The following is a 15397-nucleotide window of genomic DNA, read 5'->3' on the forward strand; positions in this document are numbered from 1 at the left end:
CACCTAGACGTAGTAATGTTGACAAGAGGAATATGCTGAATGTATGGCCAGTATTCTCCAGTTGGCCTTCGACACCGCTCCTCGAGCAAGCTAGAGCATTCATAAATCCCAAATGAGTTCAAGTTTGAGAAATTGCTCATCTGATGTGGCAATGATTCTAGTTTGGGGCAACCCTGTATATAGAGTGTTTTAAGGGATGTGAGTCTGTTAATCCAATCTGGTATTGCCTGGAATTGTCCACAAGTTAGCATTGCTCGTTCCACATTGTACTGTCATTATTATAATTAGCATTGCTCTCTATGTACTCCACATTATCTAACTCCCTTAGATACAAACGTCTTAAATGGGGGAGCCTTCCTAAGGAGCAAAGATATCTGCAACTTTTACAGTTTTGTATGTTGATTGACATCAAATTTGGAAGCCGAATATGGAGCTGATCGTCCATCATCCAGCTTGGTAACCTCTCTCCTCCATAGCCCTTAATTTCTAGGAACTTCAGGTTAGCATGGGGATGCAGGCCTTCTAGCACCATCTCATCCTCTTTTGTGCTATACTCGAACTCAATGTAAAATTGCGTGAGCTTATCCTTCATCTTTAAGTTTGCTGCCCTAGCTTCTGGAGCTATATCCTTTGACTCCCTGCGCACCTTAATTGTTAATCCTCCCTCAATATTATTGAGCTTTTCTAGGTCTGCTAATCCACCTATAGCATTAGCCTCACTTCGGTAACTTTGCTTACTCACGACGAACATGTCTAACATTCTAAGCTCTGTCAGTCTACCCAACCCAGTGGGCATATGAATCAGGTTGTTACTGTCTTGTAACTGTAGGTGCCTTAGCTTCACTAAGTTGCTCATATCCTCGGGCATCTCACGAAGGAAATCACACTCGTACAAGTGAAGAGATAGTAGATTCACCAGATGCGTGACTGAATTAGGAAGTTTCACTATAGCAGTTCGTGACAAATCAAGATAATGTAGGCTGAGTAGTTCACCCACGGATCTTGGCAATTTCTTTATCAATACCCTTCGTAGGATCAACACCCTCAAACATCGGAATCTCCCTAATAAATCATCACAAATTGACCAATTCCTTACCTCAATTTTGCAGGTTGAATCCGAGGCCATGATGAATGAACGTAGATGCTTGATTTTGAATAATGAGGAAGGCACTGCCCAAGATGTGTCTGCCACCACTTGTTTACAAACTGATACATGGCGAACCCGCTTATCAAATTCATGTGTGTTTAAATCTGCCATCTTGTACTTGTACCCAGCTAGTGAGACAACAAGATCATGCATCAAATCATGCATGACTATTACAGTCATATGGAGCCCATACATATCGGACTCATACAGTTGGTAAAAGCCACAGTTTACCAAATTGATCAAAATTTCTTCCCCTGCTTCTTCTAAGCTTTGGTCTCTATATTGTGGCTCCACATATCCCAAAGCGACCCATAGATTTATTAATGCATCTTTGCGATAGTCGAAACCCTTGTGAAATAAGGAAGAATAAGTAACACAAAGTTTGGACTTTGCATCTAGTTGGTCAAAGCTGAGCTTCAGCGTCTGCATAACATCACGGCCATAGGAAGCAAAATTTACAAGCTGGTCATCTCTAAAGGCCCGCCATTCCTGAATTGTACGTTTCCCTGCTAAAAGGCCTGCTACACTCCTTATGACAAGCGGCACATTCGGACACATCTTCGCGATATCCTTCCCAATGGCCTCTACGCCTGACTCTTGCCACCATGTAAAAGCAAGCTGTTGAAAAAGAAGCCAAGAGTCGCTTTCTGTTAAATCTCCAAGCTTGTAAGGATGCTTGGAGTTCAATATTCCGGCAACTTTTTCATCACGCGTTGTTATGAGAACCTGACTCCCAGGAGCCCCAAATTTTTCTAGATTTTTTTTCAAATCTATCCATTTCAGCCTCAACCCTTGTTGATCCCAAATGTTATCCAGAACAAGTAGAAATTTTTTACCAATGATTGCTCCAATGAACTGATCATTATTATAGTATTGATAAGATTGATTCATCTCACTCATGACAGTGTCTGTATCATTGATAGCACATTTTGCTATCTTCTCCAGCACCTCCTTGACATCAAAATCTCGACTAACATCAACCCAAATAAGAACATCAAAAGTACGTTTCACCCTCTCATCACAATACACAAAACGAGCCAGCGTGGTTTTCCCAATTCCGCCAATTCCAATGATGGAGGTAACAGAGAGAGTCTCTGATTCTGAAGCCACATAATTATTGTCAGGAATAATTCTGCTTATTATGTTTTCCTTAGCTCCTTCTCTTCCAATGACCATATCAGTGATAACGTGAGATGAAGCTCTCTGAATGGTCTGTGCCACATTGACTATGCTACCAAACTGTGCATGGTCTCGTGAGATAGAATCCAACTGATTCCTAATATCCTTGACTCTCCAAGCATCCATAAATCGAGCAACAAGCTGGTTGGAAGGCGAAAAGAACAAGCACGCCTCTTTGATGAACCAGCTTCCACCCATCACTTGTTTGCGCATCGCTCTCGCTTCTCTTGCATCCAACAAGTCCACCAACCTGTCAAGTTGACAGCTTAGCTTCTTGAGTGCATCTTGTTGCGTATGGCTAGAGCTGCGATCCACCATTGAATCTGCATCAAGCAGCACAGCTTCAATGGTGGTCCTTGTATTCTGGAGTGATTCCATGTTGGACTTGAAATCCACTAATGCAGACTTTATTTTTTCATATGCTTCGGAAAGTGGTCTCTCCACAACAACCTTAACTATCCCAGTGCTTAAGGATTCAGCCATGTCACACTGATCTTTTGTTTTCTCTCTCTTTTCCTCTTTATTTCTCTGAATGAACGAATGAAGATAAGTGGGCACTCTTCTGACTCCTGAAAGGTTGAATGGCTTGCAGTTTTAGAGGTTTTAATTTTATATAGAGGAGTTTTCAAGGACCGTATGATATGAGGGAAACATTCTACGACGTACTGATATAACAAAGTTAAGGAAACAAATGGCAAAATGGTAAGTAACTTGACATTTCTGAGTATCTTTTACTCTCTCGGTTCAAAATTCATTATCATGTTGCTAGTTGCTACTTTAATTTACACTAGTAATGCCATGATTAGTTGATTTATTGAAATATTTTAAGTCTTTGCTGGGTTCTAAATACAGACTCAGTCTCAATGCGTATTAATCTCGTTCCATTGCAAGGCAAATCAAACAGGGACCGGTACAAAGCTTCGTACCTACTTGCCCACTATAGTATCTACTAGATTTTTTTGCACGCGATGCGTGCTTGAATTTTTTTCGAAACAGAAACTTGATTTTCTTCGGCATAAGAGTCAAAATTTGAACATTAGACGTATGAAGTATAATTGTTTTTGGTCTAATATTATAATTTTTTAGTTGATTTTTGAATTAAGTACAGTATTTCATAAATTGTAAAGAAAGTGGACACTTTGATTTCAAGTCAATTTTTTCATAGGTTGTAGTTTGTAAGTGAATTGTTAAGTTTTTGTAAAGTTTTCTCATTTTAGTGATTTGCATAACGTAAAATAATGCAATTTTATGATTTTAGTTGACTTGTGAATGATTGTTATAATTATATTTTTGGTATTTTTGCTTGAAGTCTTCTTTGATTTGTAAGTGAATTTGTAATTTAGAATGGGAAGGGGGTAACATAGTCTTTTATTTCGGGGACACCATAGCTCCCCCCTTCCCTTATAGAGATATGTTGTACTTTAATTCTTGAATGATATTTTACATAAACCTTTTTACCTTGATAATTAATCGTTGTTATGTAATATAAAAAGATAGGTCCAATTATATATAAAAGTTTCATTATATATAGGAAACACTATAAAAAAGTAAATAATTTTTTCTTTGTCTAACTTCTAAATTCCGATTTCACTACAAATACACCTATATTTTTTTATCATGACCCACCATTAATTGTGAATGGTTCTTGAGAATCGTGATTTGTAAGTAAATTTTTGTAAATGTTTTTGCATGTATTGACATTCTAGGTTATTAGTTGTAGTTTGTATGTTAATTTTAAGTTTTAATAAAGTTTCCTAATTATTTGAGTGATTTGCGTGATTTTTATAATGTGATTTTCTCAATTGTATAAGTGATTTGTAAAGTTTCTTCTTTTAAATGATTTGTGAGTGAGTGTTGTAAATTAATTTTCGGTAGTTTTCTTTGAGTGCCGATTTTGATTTTGACATTCCTTTTGTAATTTGAAAAAGGAAGGAGGGAAAAATAGGCTTTTCAAAAAAGGACATCATTGCTCCTCCCTTCCCTTATATAATAGATATATATATATATATATATATATATATATATAATATTATATATATATATATTATATATAATATTATATATATATATATATATAATATATATATATATAGAAATGAGTTCCTATGAGAATGCATACTTATGTGAGAAATGAGAATAAAGTTTATTCGATATAACTCTTATGAATAAGTGATGTAACTCTAACGAAAAAGTGATGTAACTCCAAAAAATGAATATAAGAAAAAAAAAAAGTTCAAAAAATTTTTTTTTTTTGGGCTCAAAATTTTATATATATATATATATATATAGGGGCGAGATCACATGAGAAATGAGAATAAATCTCAACCACACGATTGGATTAGAGTTACAACACTTGTTCAATAGAGTTATACCTCCCTAAAAAATTTTGAACCCAAAAAAAAAAAAATTTTTTTTGAACTTTTTTTTTCTTATATTCATTTTTTGGAGTTACATCACTTTTTCGTTAGAGTTACATCACTTATTCATAAGAGTTATATCAAATAAACTTTATTCTCATTTCTCACATAAGTATGCATTCTCATAGGAACTCATTTCTATATATATATATATATATATATATATATATATACTACCTCCGTTTTATATTAATCTACACGGTTTCCTTATTTTTAGTCTGTTTCTTTTTAATAGTTACACTCTTACTATTTCTACATAAGGTAAATTTTCAATGATTGTTCCCCACTATTGGTCCCCCTTGTGGTCCCCAAAAATAACATTTAATCCCAGCCTAACCCCCCACCTACCCCATTTAATAAACTGAGGCCCTAATTAAACCCCCCTACTCCCCCTAATCTTCCCTCCATCTTTCCAACTTCTTTTTCAGATCTCTCTCTCTCCTCCAAGTTCTTGAACATTCCAGGTTTCCCTCACTCTCTCTCCTTTAAATCTGTTCAAACCCTAAAAAATCTGGGTTAAAAATCATCTCTCCTTTTCGTAATTTCTAATACGCAACACAATTTCGCACAAAAATTCAAGTTCTTTACCAGTTCTTGTTTTTCGGGTCTCTTTCTCCTCCAAGTTCTTGGTAATTTTGTGTTTCTCTCTCTCCTCTAGATCTACACTAACCCTTAAAATTCTGGCTAAAATCATCTCTTTTTTGTAATCTATGCTAAACAACATTAATTCGCTTGCAATTTCGCGTTTTTTTACTAGTTATTTTTGGATCTCTCTCTCTCCTCCAGTTTTTTCAACATTCTAGGTTTCTTTTTAGGGTTGTTGGATAATTCTTGAACTCAGTTGTTTTTCATGGCGAGTTCTTCAAGATCTAAGCGTCGGAGTAGTGGAATTAAGGGCAAATCTTCTTCCCTTCTTTCCATCTCTGTTCCTGTTACTGATTTGCCATTTTCTTGGGATTTTGCTCAAGATACAAAAGATCCATATGACATGGGTCCATATTATGCTCCAGATACTCCTGATGCAGAAAGTTATGGGTTGTGTGGATTTTCTTCAACTGTCACGGATGGATCTGAAGATGTATGTAAAACAAAGAGAAAAAAAGTGACGAAAAAGTTGTTGGGGGGGGGGGGGGGAACAGAGGTTTGCTGCCCCTCTACTGTGTCCAAAGATATCATTTTCGATCTACTAAAAATATATATCCCATGTGTAAAACGTCACCATATGAGATAAGTTTCCTTTCCCTTTTCTTTTTTCGGCAAAATTTAAGTAGTTATTGTTAGATCTGCTTACCTGTGGGAATTGTCTGTTGTTGATCCTTAGAAGGATTATTCGCATGTTGTTTTAGGTTGTTTGATTTTTCTTGTTGTTAAATCATGCCTATTTTATGTTGTTTTGCTGTTTTTGTTTAATTGTTGTTCATAGTTCTTGAGTTGCCTTAATTCATGGTTAATTCATGCGTATTCAAGTGTTTATGGGTGAAATGTACTACAATCATGCCTATTTTAGTTGTTGTTGTGCTGTTTTTGTGTAATTGTTGTTGGTGGCTGTTGATATGTCTTAGTTCATTCTTAAATCATGCCCTCTTTTGTTGTTTATGTGTAAGTTTTGTTGGTAATTGTTAGATTTGCTTATTTCTCCTATTTTTCACCTTTTGCCTTGGTTCTAATGAAAAGCAAAGTGTGTTGATTCATGTTGTTGTTGTGTTGTTTTTGTGTAATTGATGTATTGTTGATTTGGGTTATGTTCCTCAATGATGAAGGCAACCCCTGTGGGAATAAACTATGTGCCATCCTGTGCCAGGTTAACCTAGAGCCACCAACAGCTTATGCTGCTTGACGAGGCACATGATAACTTAGTCGGGAGATGGAATATAGTTGTATTCAATGCAGAATCTTAATAAGCCTGAGAGGACAATAATTAGAAGAACCAAAAGTTTTGATACTTGTATTTCATTAAGACTTCACAAAATAAGCAACTATGCTTTACAAAATATGGGCTACCATTGATCTTTCCTTAGATATCCCATGATTTACAAAATATTCCTAACTTACTGCATAATGTTTTTTAACTTAGTTGAAACTTGACAAAAAAAATTACATTTTCCATTCCATGTGCAACTTCATTCTACATTTCATGTGCAACTTCTAATACTCCTGTGTTGCTTCTAATTGTGGTGTTGACTCTAATTGTGGTGCTGCCTGCCCATGTAACCAATTTCTTGCTTCATTTAAAAGTGTTTGGGGTACTTCAACTTGTAAGGGAAGTTGGCCAAGACTTTCCAACCTTTGCTTGTTGACATGTGGATATGTGTAGTGTTATTCCCTCTAACTTTCAAGATTTCAATCATGTGGTACTGAAAACTATGCCACACATTAGCTAAAGTCTTTGGTTGCATTTCTTCAAATGACTTGTTAACTGCTTGCAATAGCTTTAATATTGTGTTTGGCCTTTCCTTATGCTGGAGTGTTTGTAATGCCCTACAGAAACCAAGATCCAACATGTTTAGCTCAGGACTGTTTGGTGGCTGCTTCACCAAATGAAAAAATAAAACCCATTTTGTCTGCTAGCTTGTATCCATAGTGGGTCTGATGCAGTTACTTGTGGCTTTGCGTTGTCCTGTTGTATGTATATTACCTTGCTCATGTGTGGTGGCCACTTAGCCATGATTGCTGGTAAGATGTGATTAATTAACACATCTCTCATTCTTTCCTTGGTGACATTGGTGATTGCTTTTATCTCTAATGTGTCGGCTAGTCTATTGTTAGATGACCTTTGTGCTGCCACTTCCTCCACAAATGGGAAGATACCAATTTTCCCACCAAAAGTGCATTGACCCAACATGTTGTATGATGGTCTATCCACTGTGGTTTCAAACATCACCTTAATTATATGCCTTTTTGATTGACATTTTTTGTGTGGATTAACTTCATTTGGATGCAAATACAACTTTTGTGTTTTTTGATGCATGTAAAACCACTTCTCATCGATGTAGATGAAGTTGAAGAAATCATTGAACATTGGCTCCCTTCTCTCTACTTGTGGTTGTTGTAGCATACATAGAATCCAAATGACCCTTGTAATCTGATTTTCTGGTGATAATTTTGGACTCATTGGATTACTGTGTGGTCGTATGCTGCCTTTTTTTACAAGTCTCCACACTGGCACTCACACCCAGTTTGTTTGCAAGATCTCTTAAATTTGTTCTGTAAGTGTAAACCGTTTCCTGCCCATTATGCTTGCCATCTTCTTCTTCACATTGATTTGCTCTTCTTCACCAATTTGGTTCTTGATTGTGTTCCATTACACTTGCAGTTTTGCGGCACACATGGAATTTTTCAGCAGCTTTAGTGATTGCCCCATATGGTAGCTCAACCCTGTTTGCTTGTGCTAGTAAAAGCTCAGCCATTTGTTGCCTTGTCATCGCTCAACCAAGGCCGAGGATGATGCTCATCAAGCACAATGACATCTTCATTTGTGATATCTACCATTTAATGCACCTGAGGCCACAAAAAAAAAACCCACCCCACCACCCTTTATAAAAAAATTTCGTTGAGTAAAAAAGCAGAGGCAATAAATGGAGAAGGAAGGAAGAGAGAAGGAAAGTTGCTGGTTGGAGTAATGACTGTGCGTTAAATGGTCCCTTTAATTGGGAAAGTTTAAATGTAAAAGAGTTTGAAATTTTTTCCCTACAAAATCAAGTATTGTAAATAAGGAATAAATATTTAGATATTGGAGGGATATTGAAATTTCTCTCAAAAGTTGTAAATGTAACACGCGCAGATTAATGGTAATTGAGTTGATTACTTTTTCCCCAAAAGTATCCCATGTGCTGATTACTTCTCTCTCCTCCATTTTTTTCACGGTTTTTTCACCAAATACCCCTGATAAATCAAGAAATTCACATACAGTATACCCTTAATGTTTCAACAATTCACCATATACCCCTGACAATTCATTTTTGTGCACCAAATACCCTTTTTTAACTGCCGTTAACCCACCGTTAGATTTATTTACGATTTTACCATCATTAAGCCATCCTAATTTAACCTAACCCTAACCCTAATCTAACCCTAATTCTAACCCTAAACCCTCCCCCTTACCCTAACCTTACCCCTTGGCAGCGGTTTAATTGGTGGAGATTGTGGTTTAATTGGGGAGGGAGTGGTGGTGCGGTGGGACAAGCTGGGAAAACAGAGGAGAGAGAGAAAGATTGCGAAACAGAGGATTAGTGGAGATGGTGGTCTGGGCTAGCACGGGGATGGCTGGGAAGCAGCGATGGAGGGAGGGGAGGGGTGGGGAGCGACTGGGGAGGGGAGGGATGGTGTGGGGAGCGACTGGGAGGGGAGGGAGGGGTGGGGGGAGCGCCAGTGGAGGGGAGGGGGGCCTGGGCTGGGGTGGAGGGAAGAGGAGGGGTGGGGGTGGGGGCTGCCATGGTGTTAGGGTTAGGGGTGGGTTAGGGTTATGGTTTATGTTTAAAGTTAGAGTTAGAGTTAGGGTTTCTGGTTAATAATGGCAAAATGGTAAATAAAGCTAACGGTGAGTTAACGGAAGTTAGGAAAAGGGTATCTGGTGCACGTTTACGAAAACTCAAGGGTATACGGTGCATTTCTGAAACATTGAGGGTATATGATGAATTTCTTTATTTGTCGGGGGTATTTGGTGAAAAAACCGTTTTTTATTGTTCTTTTGTACTTGTGTCCTGCCACTTTTCAGAATTTTTAGCCCCTCTCTCCTACTTTTCACCTTTTGCCTTGGTTCTAATGAAAAGCAAAGTGTGTAGATTAATATGAAACGGAGGTAGTATAAGGGAAAGGGGGAGCAATGGTGTCCTCTTTTGAAATGCCTATTTTGCCACCTTCCCTTTCTAAATTACAAAAGGAATGTCAAAATCAAAATCGACACTCAAAGAAAACTACAGAAAATTAATTTACAACACTCACTCACAAATCACTCAAAAGAAGAAACTTTACGAATCACTCATACAATTGACAAAATCATGTTATAAAAATCACGCAAGTCACTCAAATAATCAGGAAACTTTATTAAAACTTAAAATTAATATACAAACTAAAACTAATAACCTAGAACGTCAATACATACAAAAACATTTACAAAAATTTACTTAAAAATCACTATTCTCTCAAGAACCATTCATAATTAATGTTGGGTCATGATAAAAAAATAGAGGTGTATTTGTAGTGACATCAGAATTTAGAAGTTAGACAAGGAAAAAAAATATTTAATTTTTTATAGTGTTTCCTATATATAATGAAACTTTTACATATATTTGGACCTATTTTTTTCTATTATATAATAGCAATTAATTATCAAGGTAAAAAGATTTATGTAAATATCATTCAAGAATTAAAGTACAACATATCTCTATTATATAAGGAAAGGGGGGAGCTATATGTCCCCGAATGAAAAGACTATTTACCCCCTTCCATCATTTAAAAATTCACTTACAAATCAAAGAAGACTTCAAGCAAAAATACCAAAAATATAATTATAACAATCATTCACAAGTCAACTAAAATCATAAAATTACATAATTTACGTTATGCAAATCACTAAAATGAGGAAACTTTATAAAAACTTAAAAATTCACTTACAAACTACAACCTATGAAAAAATTGACTTGAAATCAAAGTGTCCACTTTCTTTACAATTTATGAAGTACTATACTTAATTCAAAAATCAACTATAAAATTATAATATTAGAAATCATAAATAAATTCAATAAAATTTCTATTTTGTTCATAGAATTTAACTTTGAAAAGTAAAAAAAAAAGAAAAAAAAGAATGGTAAGAGATTTAAGTGACAAAAACTAAACCAATTAAATTTTAGTTGATAATTAAGTCTCTCACCATTCTTTTTTTTCAAAAGATAATAGGGAGTATATATATATATCTATATATATATATACACACACACACACACACACACACACACACACACACACACACACACACACACACACACACACACACACATATACATATACATATACATATAGTTAGTTAGTTAGTTAGTTAGTTGACAATGTATAACCGTTCGACAAAGTTGATATGAATATATACTCTCTAGTAATCTATGAAATGATAGCGAGTCGTATATTTTCAACTATAACTGAAAGAATATAGGAAGGAGAGGATTCGAGAACATAGAGTCATAGAGAGAGAATGAAGATAGTCAGATACATATATTTGAAAATTGATTATTATATATATTTATTTTTTATTAATTACATGTTGCAAAAACTATCCTATAACATTAAATGAAAGATAACTATCTTCTCCTTAGTCTTTATAATAAATTAGATATTCATAAATATCGGCATCTTGGATACCAAATCCTATCCAATGGAGGAAATCGACATGCAAAACCTCGACTTCTTGGAATACATAAATGAGTTTTCTTTTTATCATAGCATGCATTTTCGGCATAACATCTGTTGAGCCACTGTATATATATTAGTGTTAATGGGCCATTATGGTCTTTTGTATTATCTTTGTACATCACTCGTGTGGGCTTAGCTGCTGCCCCCAATACCTTGTAATTTCCATATAAAAGGAACTGTAATCAATGAAATGCCAAGAAGGCTTTTGACCTAAATTGTCTAACGTATCATGGTATCAGAGCGTTGCTTGGGAAACTGTGCCTTCAAACACTGATTTTGTTTTTTTGACTTCATCTCACACCATTAAAATCTGCTGCTTCACTCGGGTGTTCTCGCAACAGTACAACAATGGGGAGTGAAGATAAAATTGATACAACTTCACCATACTTTCTTGGGTTTGTGGATCAGCCCGGGAATTTGATAACACATGTAACTCTAAAGGGAGATAACTATGTGGCGTGGGCAAGGGCCATAACCTTGTCCTTGAAAGCGAGACGGAAGTTCGTGTTTGTGGACGGAACGATCAACAAGCTGACTGAAACTCGCAAATTACTGAACTAGGAAACTGTTAATTCGATGCTAGTGTCATGGATACTCAGGAGCATGGATCCAAAATTAGCAGCTTCCATTCCTTATCATGTAGAAGCAAAACCGTTGTGGGATTATCTTGAGAAGCGGTTTTGTGTGGCGAACGGTCCCCGATTACAACAACTTCGGGCAGACATTATTGACTGTAAACAAACTAGAGGAATGACAATTGATGATTATTTCAACTGACTTATGAGTTTATATGACGAATTGAATCGATTGAAGCCACTTCATGATTATACGTGTGGAGCTTGTACGTGTGATGTTGCTGGAAAATTTGCTTCCGATCGCGACGAAGAGAACTTGCACCAATTTCTTAGTGGTGTTGATAATGACATTCATGGGCTTGTTCATTCAAATCTCCTTTCTCAATCGCCGCCTGTTGATCTTGACAGAGCGTATCAAGCGCTTATCCAAGAAGAAAAATCCAGAGACATTGCTAGAGGAAAGGCAATTCAGGAGGAGAGCCATGCTTTTGCTTTACATGCCGAGCGTCCCCCGGGACGCGGAGATCGCATTGATAAGTCCAAACTGAGTTGCACTCACTGTAAGCAACGTGGACATGAGCTTGGGTCCTGTTTCAAAATTCACGGATACCCTGAGTGGTGGGTGGAGAGGAACCGTGGCGGGAAGGGGGCGTCTGCCACTACTGCTGGTGGTAGGACACCTGCTGCCACTGGTTCTAGTGGTCTAGTTAGCGGAGGCGGGACAAGTACAAGTGGGCGTGGTCATGGGTTGCGCGCAAATGCCATTGATGGCCTTACAACAGGAGGGGGGAGTGCTCCATTAGCTGAATTAAGCCAAGAGCAAGTGAAGTCTCTTATAAATATGATTAACAGTGATGCTAAAATTGTTGATCGCATGACCGGTACGCCTTTCTCTTCCTCTTGGATTATTGATACAGGAGCATCACAACATGTAACGGGAGATGCATCTTGCTTAACTGATGTTCGTCCTATTCATGATTGGCCCGTTGGTTTGCCGGATGGTGAACGTGTTTTAGCCACATTGATCGGGAATGTGATATTTTCCCAGGGACTTATTCTTAAAAATGTGTTATTTGTGCCGCAACTGCATTGTAACCTTATCTCTGTATCACAATTAATTGATGATTCTCATTGCAATGTACGGTTCACTAATGCGTTATGTGCTATACAGGACCATCTCTCGGGGAACCTGATTGGAGCCGGTGAGAGACGGGACGGACTCTATTTTCTTCGGAGCATTCCTACTGTTCATGCTGTTATTGTTCCTGGTTTGACGGAGTTTGAGTTGTGGCATTGTCGATTGGGGCATCCTTCTGACAAAGTCGTCAAGTTAGTGCCTGCTGTTCGCTTTAGTACTGCTAAAAAGTGTTTGAATAAAGCTTGTGTTACTTGTCCTTTAGCCAGGAAAACACGTGATAGTTTTCCTACTAGTTTGACTAAGTCTAGTCGTATCTTTGAACTCGTTCATTGTGACTTGTGGGGTCCTTATAAAACCCCTTCTTCTTGTGATGCAATCTATTTTTTGACTTTGGTGGATGATTATTCCCGTGCCGTCTGGGTGTATTTATTGCGTAATAAAACTGAAGTTCACAAAGTGTTTTGTTCTTTTTTGGCAACGGTAAAGAGACAATTTGAGAGTTTGGTCAAAATTATTCGCAGTGATAATGGTACCGAATTTAAGTGCATGCTCGATTATTTTACCTCTCATGGAATTATTTTTCAAACTTCATGTACAAATACCCCCCAACAAAATGGGCGCGTTGAGCGCAAACACCAACACATTTTAAACGTTGCGCGGGCATTGATGTTTCACGCTCATTTACCTATTCATTTTTGGGAAGAATGTATTCTTGGAGCGGTTCATTTAATAAATCGCACTCCGTCCAGTGTGTTGCATGGCAAAACACCCTTTGAAGTGCTTTTTGGTTCCCCACCTAACTATGATTCCTTGAGAATTTTTGGTTGCCGTTGTTTTGCCCATAATCAACGAGCTAAAGGTAACAAGTTTGCTCCACGGGGTCGAAAATGTATTTTTGTGGGTTACCCAAATAGCCCAAAAGGTTGGAAATTGTATGACTTGGACACGGGGGATTTTTTTGTATCACGTGACGTCACCTTTCACGAAAGTGAATTTCCGTTTGCCAAGGATTCATTATCTACTAAGGAGTTTGATGATATGTTTATGGGTGACATGGACTTGGTAGTGGATGATTATGATGACCACACTATGTTCCCTCCTACTGATGAGTTGACAGAAGTGGAAACATTTGATGGGCATCTTCATAGCCCAGTGGGTGGGGGTCCGGATCCTCTAGAGTTTTATGAAAACTCTACAAAGTAGAATTGAATCCTGACCATATATTATAAAATCAAGGGCTCATGATTAGTGGGAAAGGAAAAGATATGGGCAGGATATTCGGGGGAAAATAGGGGGGATTTTTGGGAAAGAAAATACAAGCCTTTGATTTCTTAATCAACGACTGATATTTAACGAACTCTACCATGTAGAGTTATTTTGAAACTCTAGAGGATCTCAACACGTGGAGGGTGGGTGTTTCACCCCACATTTCTCCTCTTGCTTCACCTACTACAACTGGGCCCCCACTTCATGTTGCTTCACCGCCCACTATAGATGGACCGCCCCTTTGTGTTAATCCTCCAGATTGGCCCCCTTTGGATATTCTCTCTACTGATTCGTCTGAATTCTGATTCGTCTGCTCTTGGGCGTGACTTTTCACAACAGGTAGATATGTTTTGCAGTTCTATGTTAATACTAAATAAAATTTATTAAAACCCAAAACAGACACTAAACTTAGAAACATAATGATAGGAATTACAACTTTATTTAATCAAACTTAATCTTACTCATGTTTCTCTATCCATAATTTAATATAAATTATACGTTTTTAATTTTTTTTTTCTCAACTGAACTACATATTGTGCCAGTATGAAAAAAATTGTATTGGTTTCCTCTTGATCTCAATTTCATAATGTATGATATAAATGAAATATATTCTCTTTTTAATAAGTTACATAAACATTTTTTTATATACTGAAAGTAGAAAACATAAATTCTCTTTTATTATATTAAATTATATTTACTACATAGGCTTGATTATAGTATCATTCTTCTTACGTCTTTAATGTTATATAAAAAATTTATAAATTTTTACATCATGATTTTAGAGAAAGTATCTTAAAATTTTAAATCTATAAAATAAAAGGTTAATTGGCTAGAATAGTACAACCTTGGGCTCAAGTGCAAGGAACAACACAACCTTAAGCGGGTGCAAAGCATAGCACCAACTTAAACACGTGGTGCAGAAAATAGCATAAATGGCACCGGAGCACGGAGATTCCACCGGAGCTAGGGAATCTCCATTATTTTAAGGGTTAATTGGCAAGGAACAGCACAACCTTTGGCTCAAGTGCAAGGAACAACACAACCCTTATTTTAATAAACACACCATTTGCTTAACCTCCACTAAACTAAATCTACCTTAAACCACACTACATCACCGCCACCCTCTTCCCTAGCCCACAACACTACAACACTACAACACTACCACCTCCCTCAACACCATCATCTTCCTTCACCACACCAAACACCACCTCTACTACAACAATGTCATCCTCTGCCCCAAACACTACAGCACCACCACACCAAACACCATCTC

At 37.0% G+C, this 15397-nt stretch overlaps 1 protein-coding gene across 1 annotated transcript; it reads right to left on the reverse strand.

Annotated features, from left to right (window-relative positions):
• Positions 1-244: 244 nt before the first annotated feature.
• On the reverse strand, positions 245-2809 carry LOC104908661 (putative disease resistance protein RGA1). Its single transcript, XM_010697795.1, has one exon. It carries the CDS (start codon positions 2807-2809, stop codon positions 245-247), a length of 2565 nt encoding a protein of 854 aa, XP_010696097.1.
• Between the last annotated feature and the right edge of the window lie 12588 nt (positions 2810-15397).

Source organism: Beta vulgaris, chromosome 7 (assembly GCF_026745355.1).
Source record: "Beta vulgaris subsp. vulgaris cultivar EL10 chromosome 7, EL10.2, whole genome shotgun sequence".
Classification (NCBI taxonomy): Eukaryota; Viridiplantae; Streptophyta; class Magnoliopsida; order Caryophyllales; family Amaranthaceae; genus Beta; species Beta vulgaris.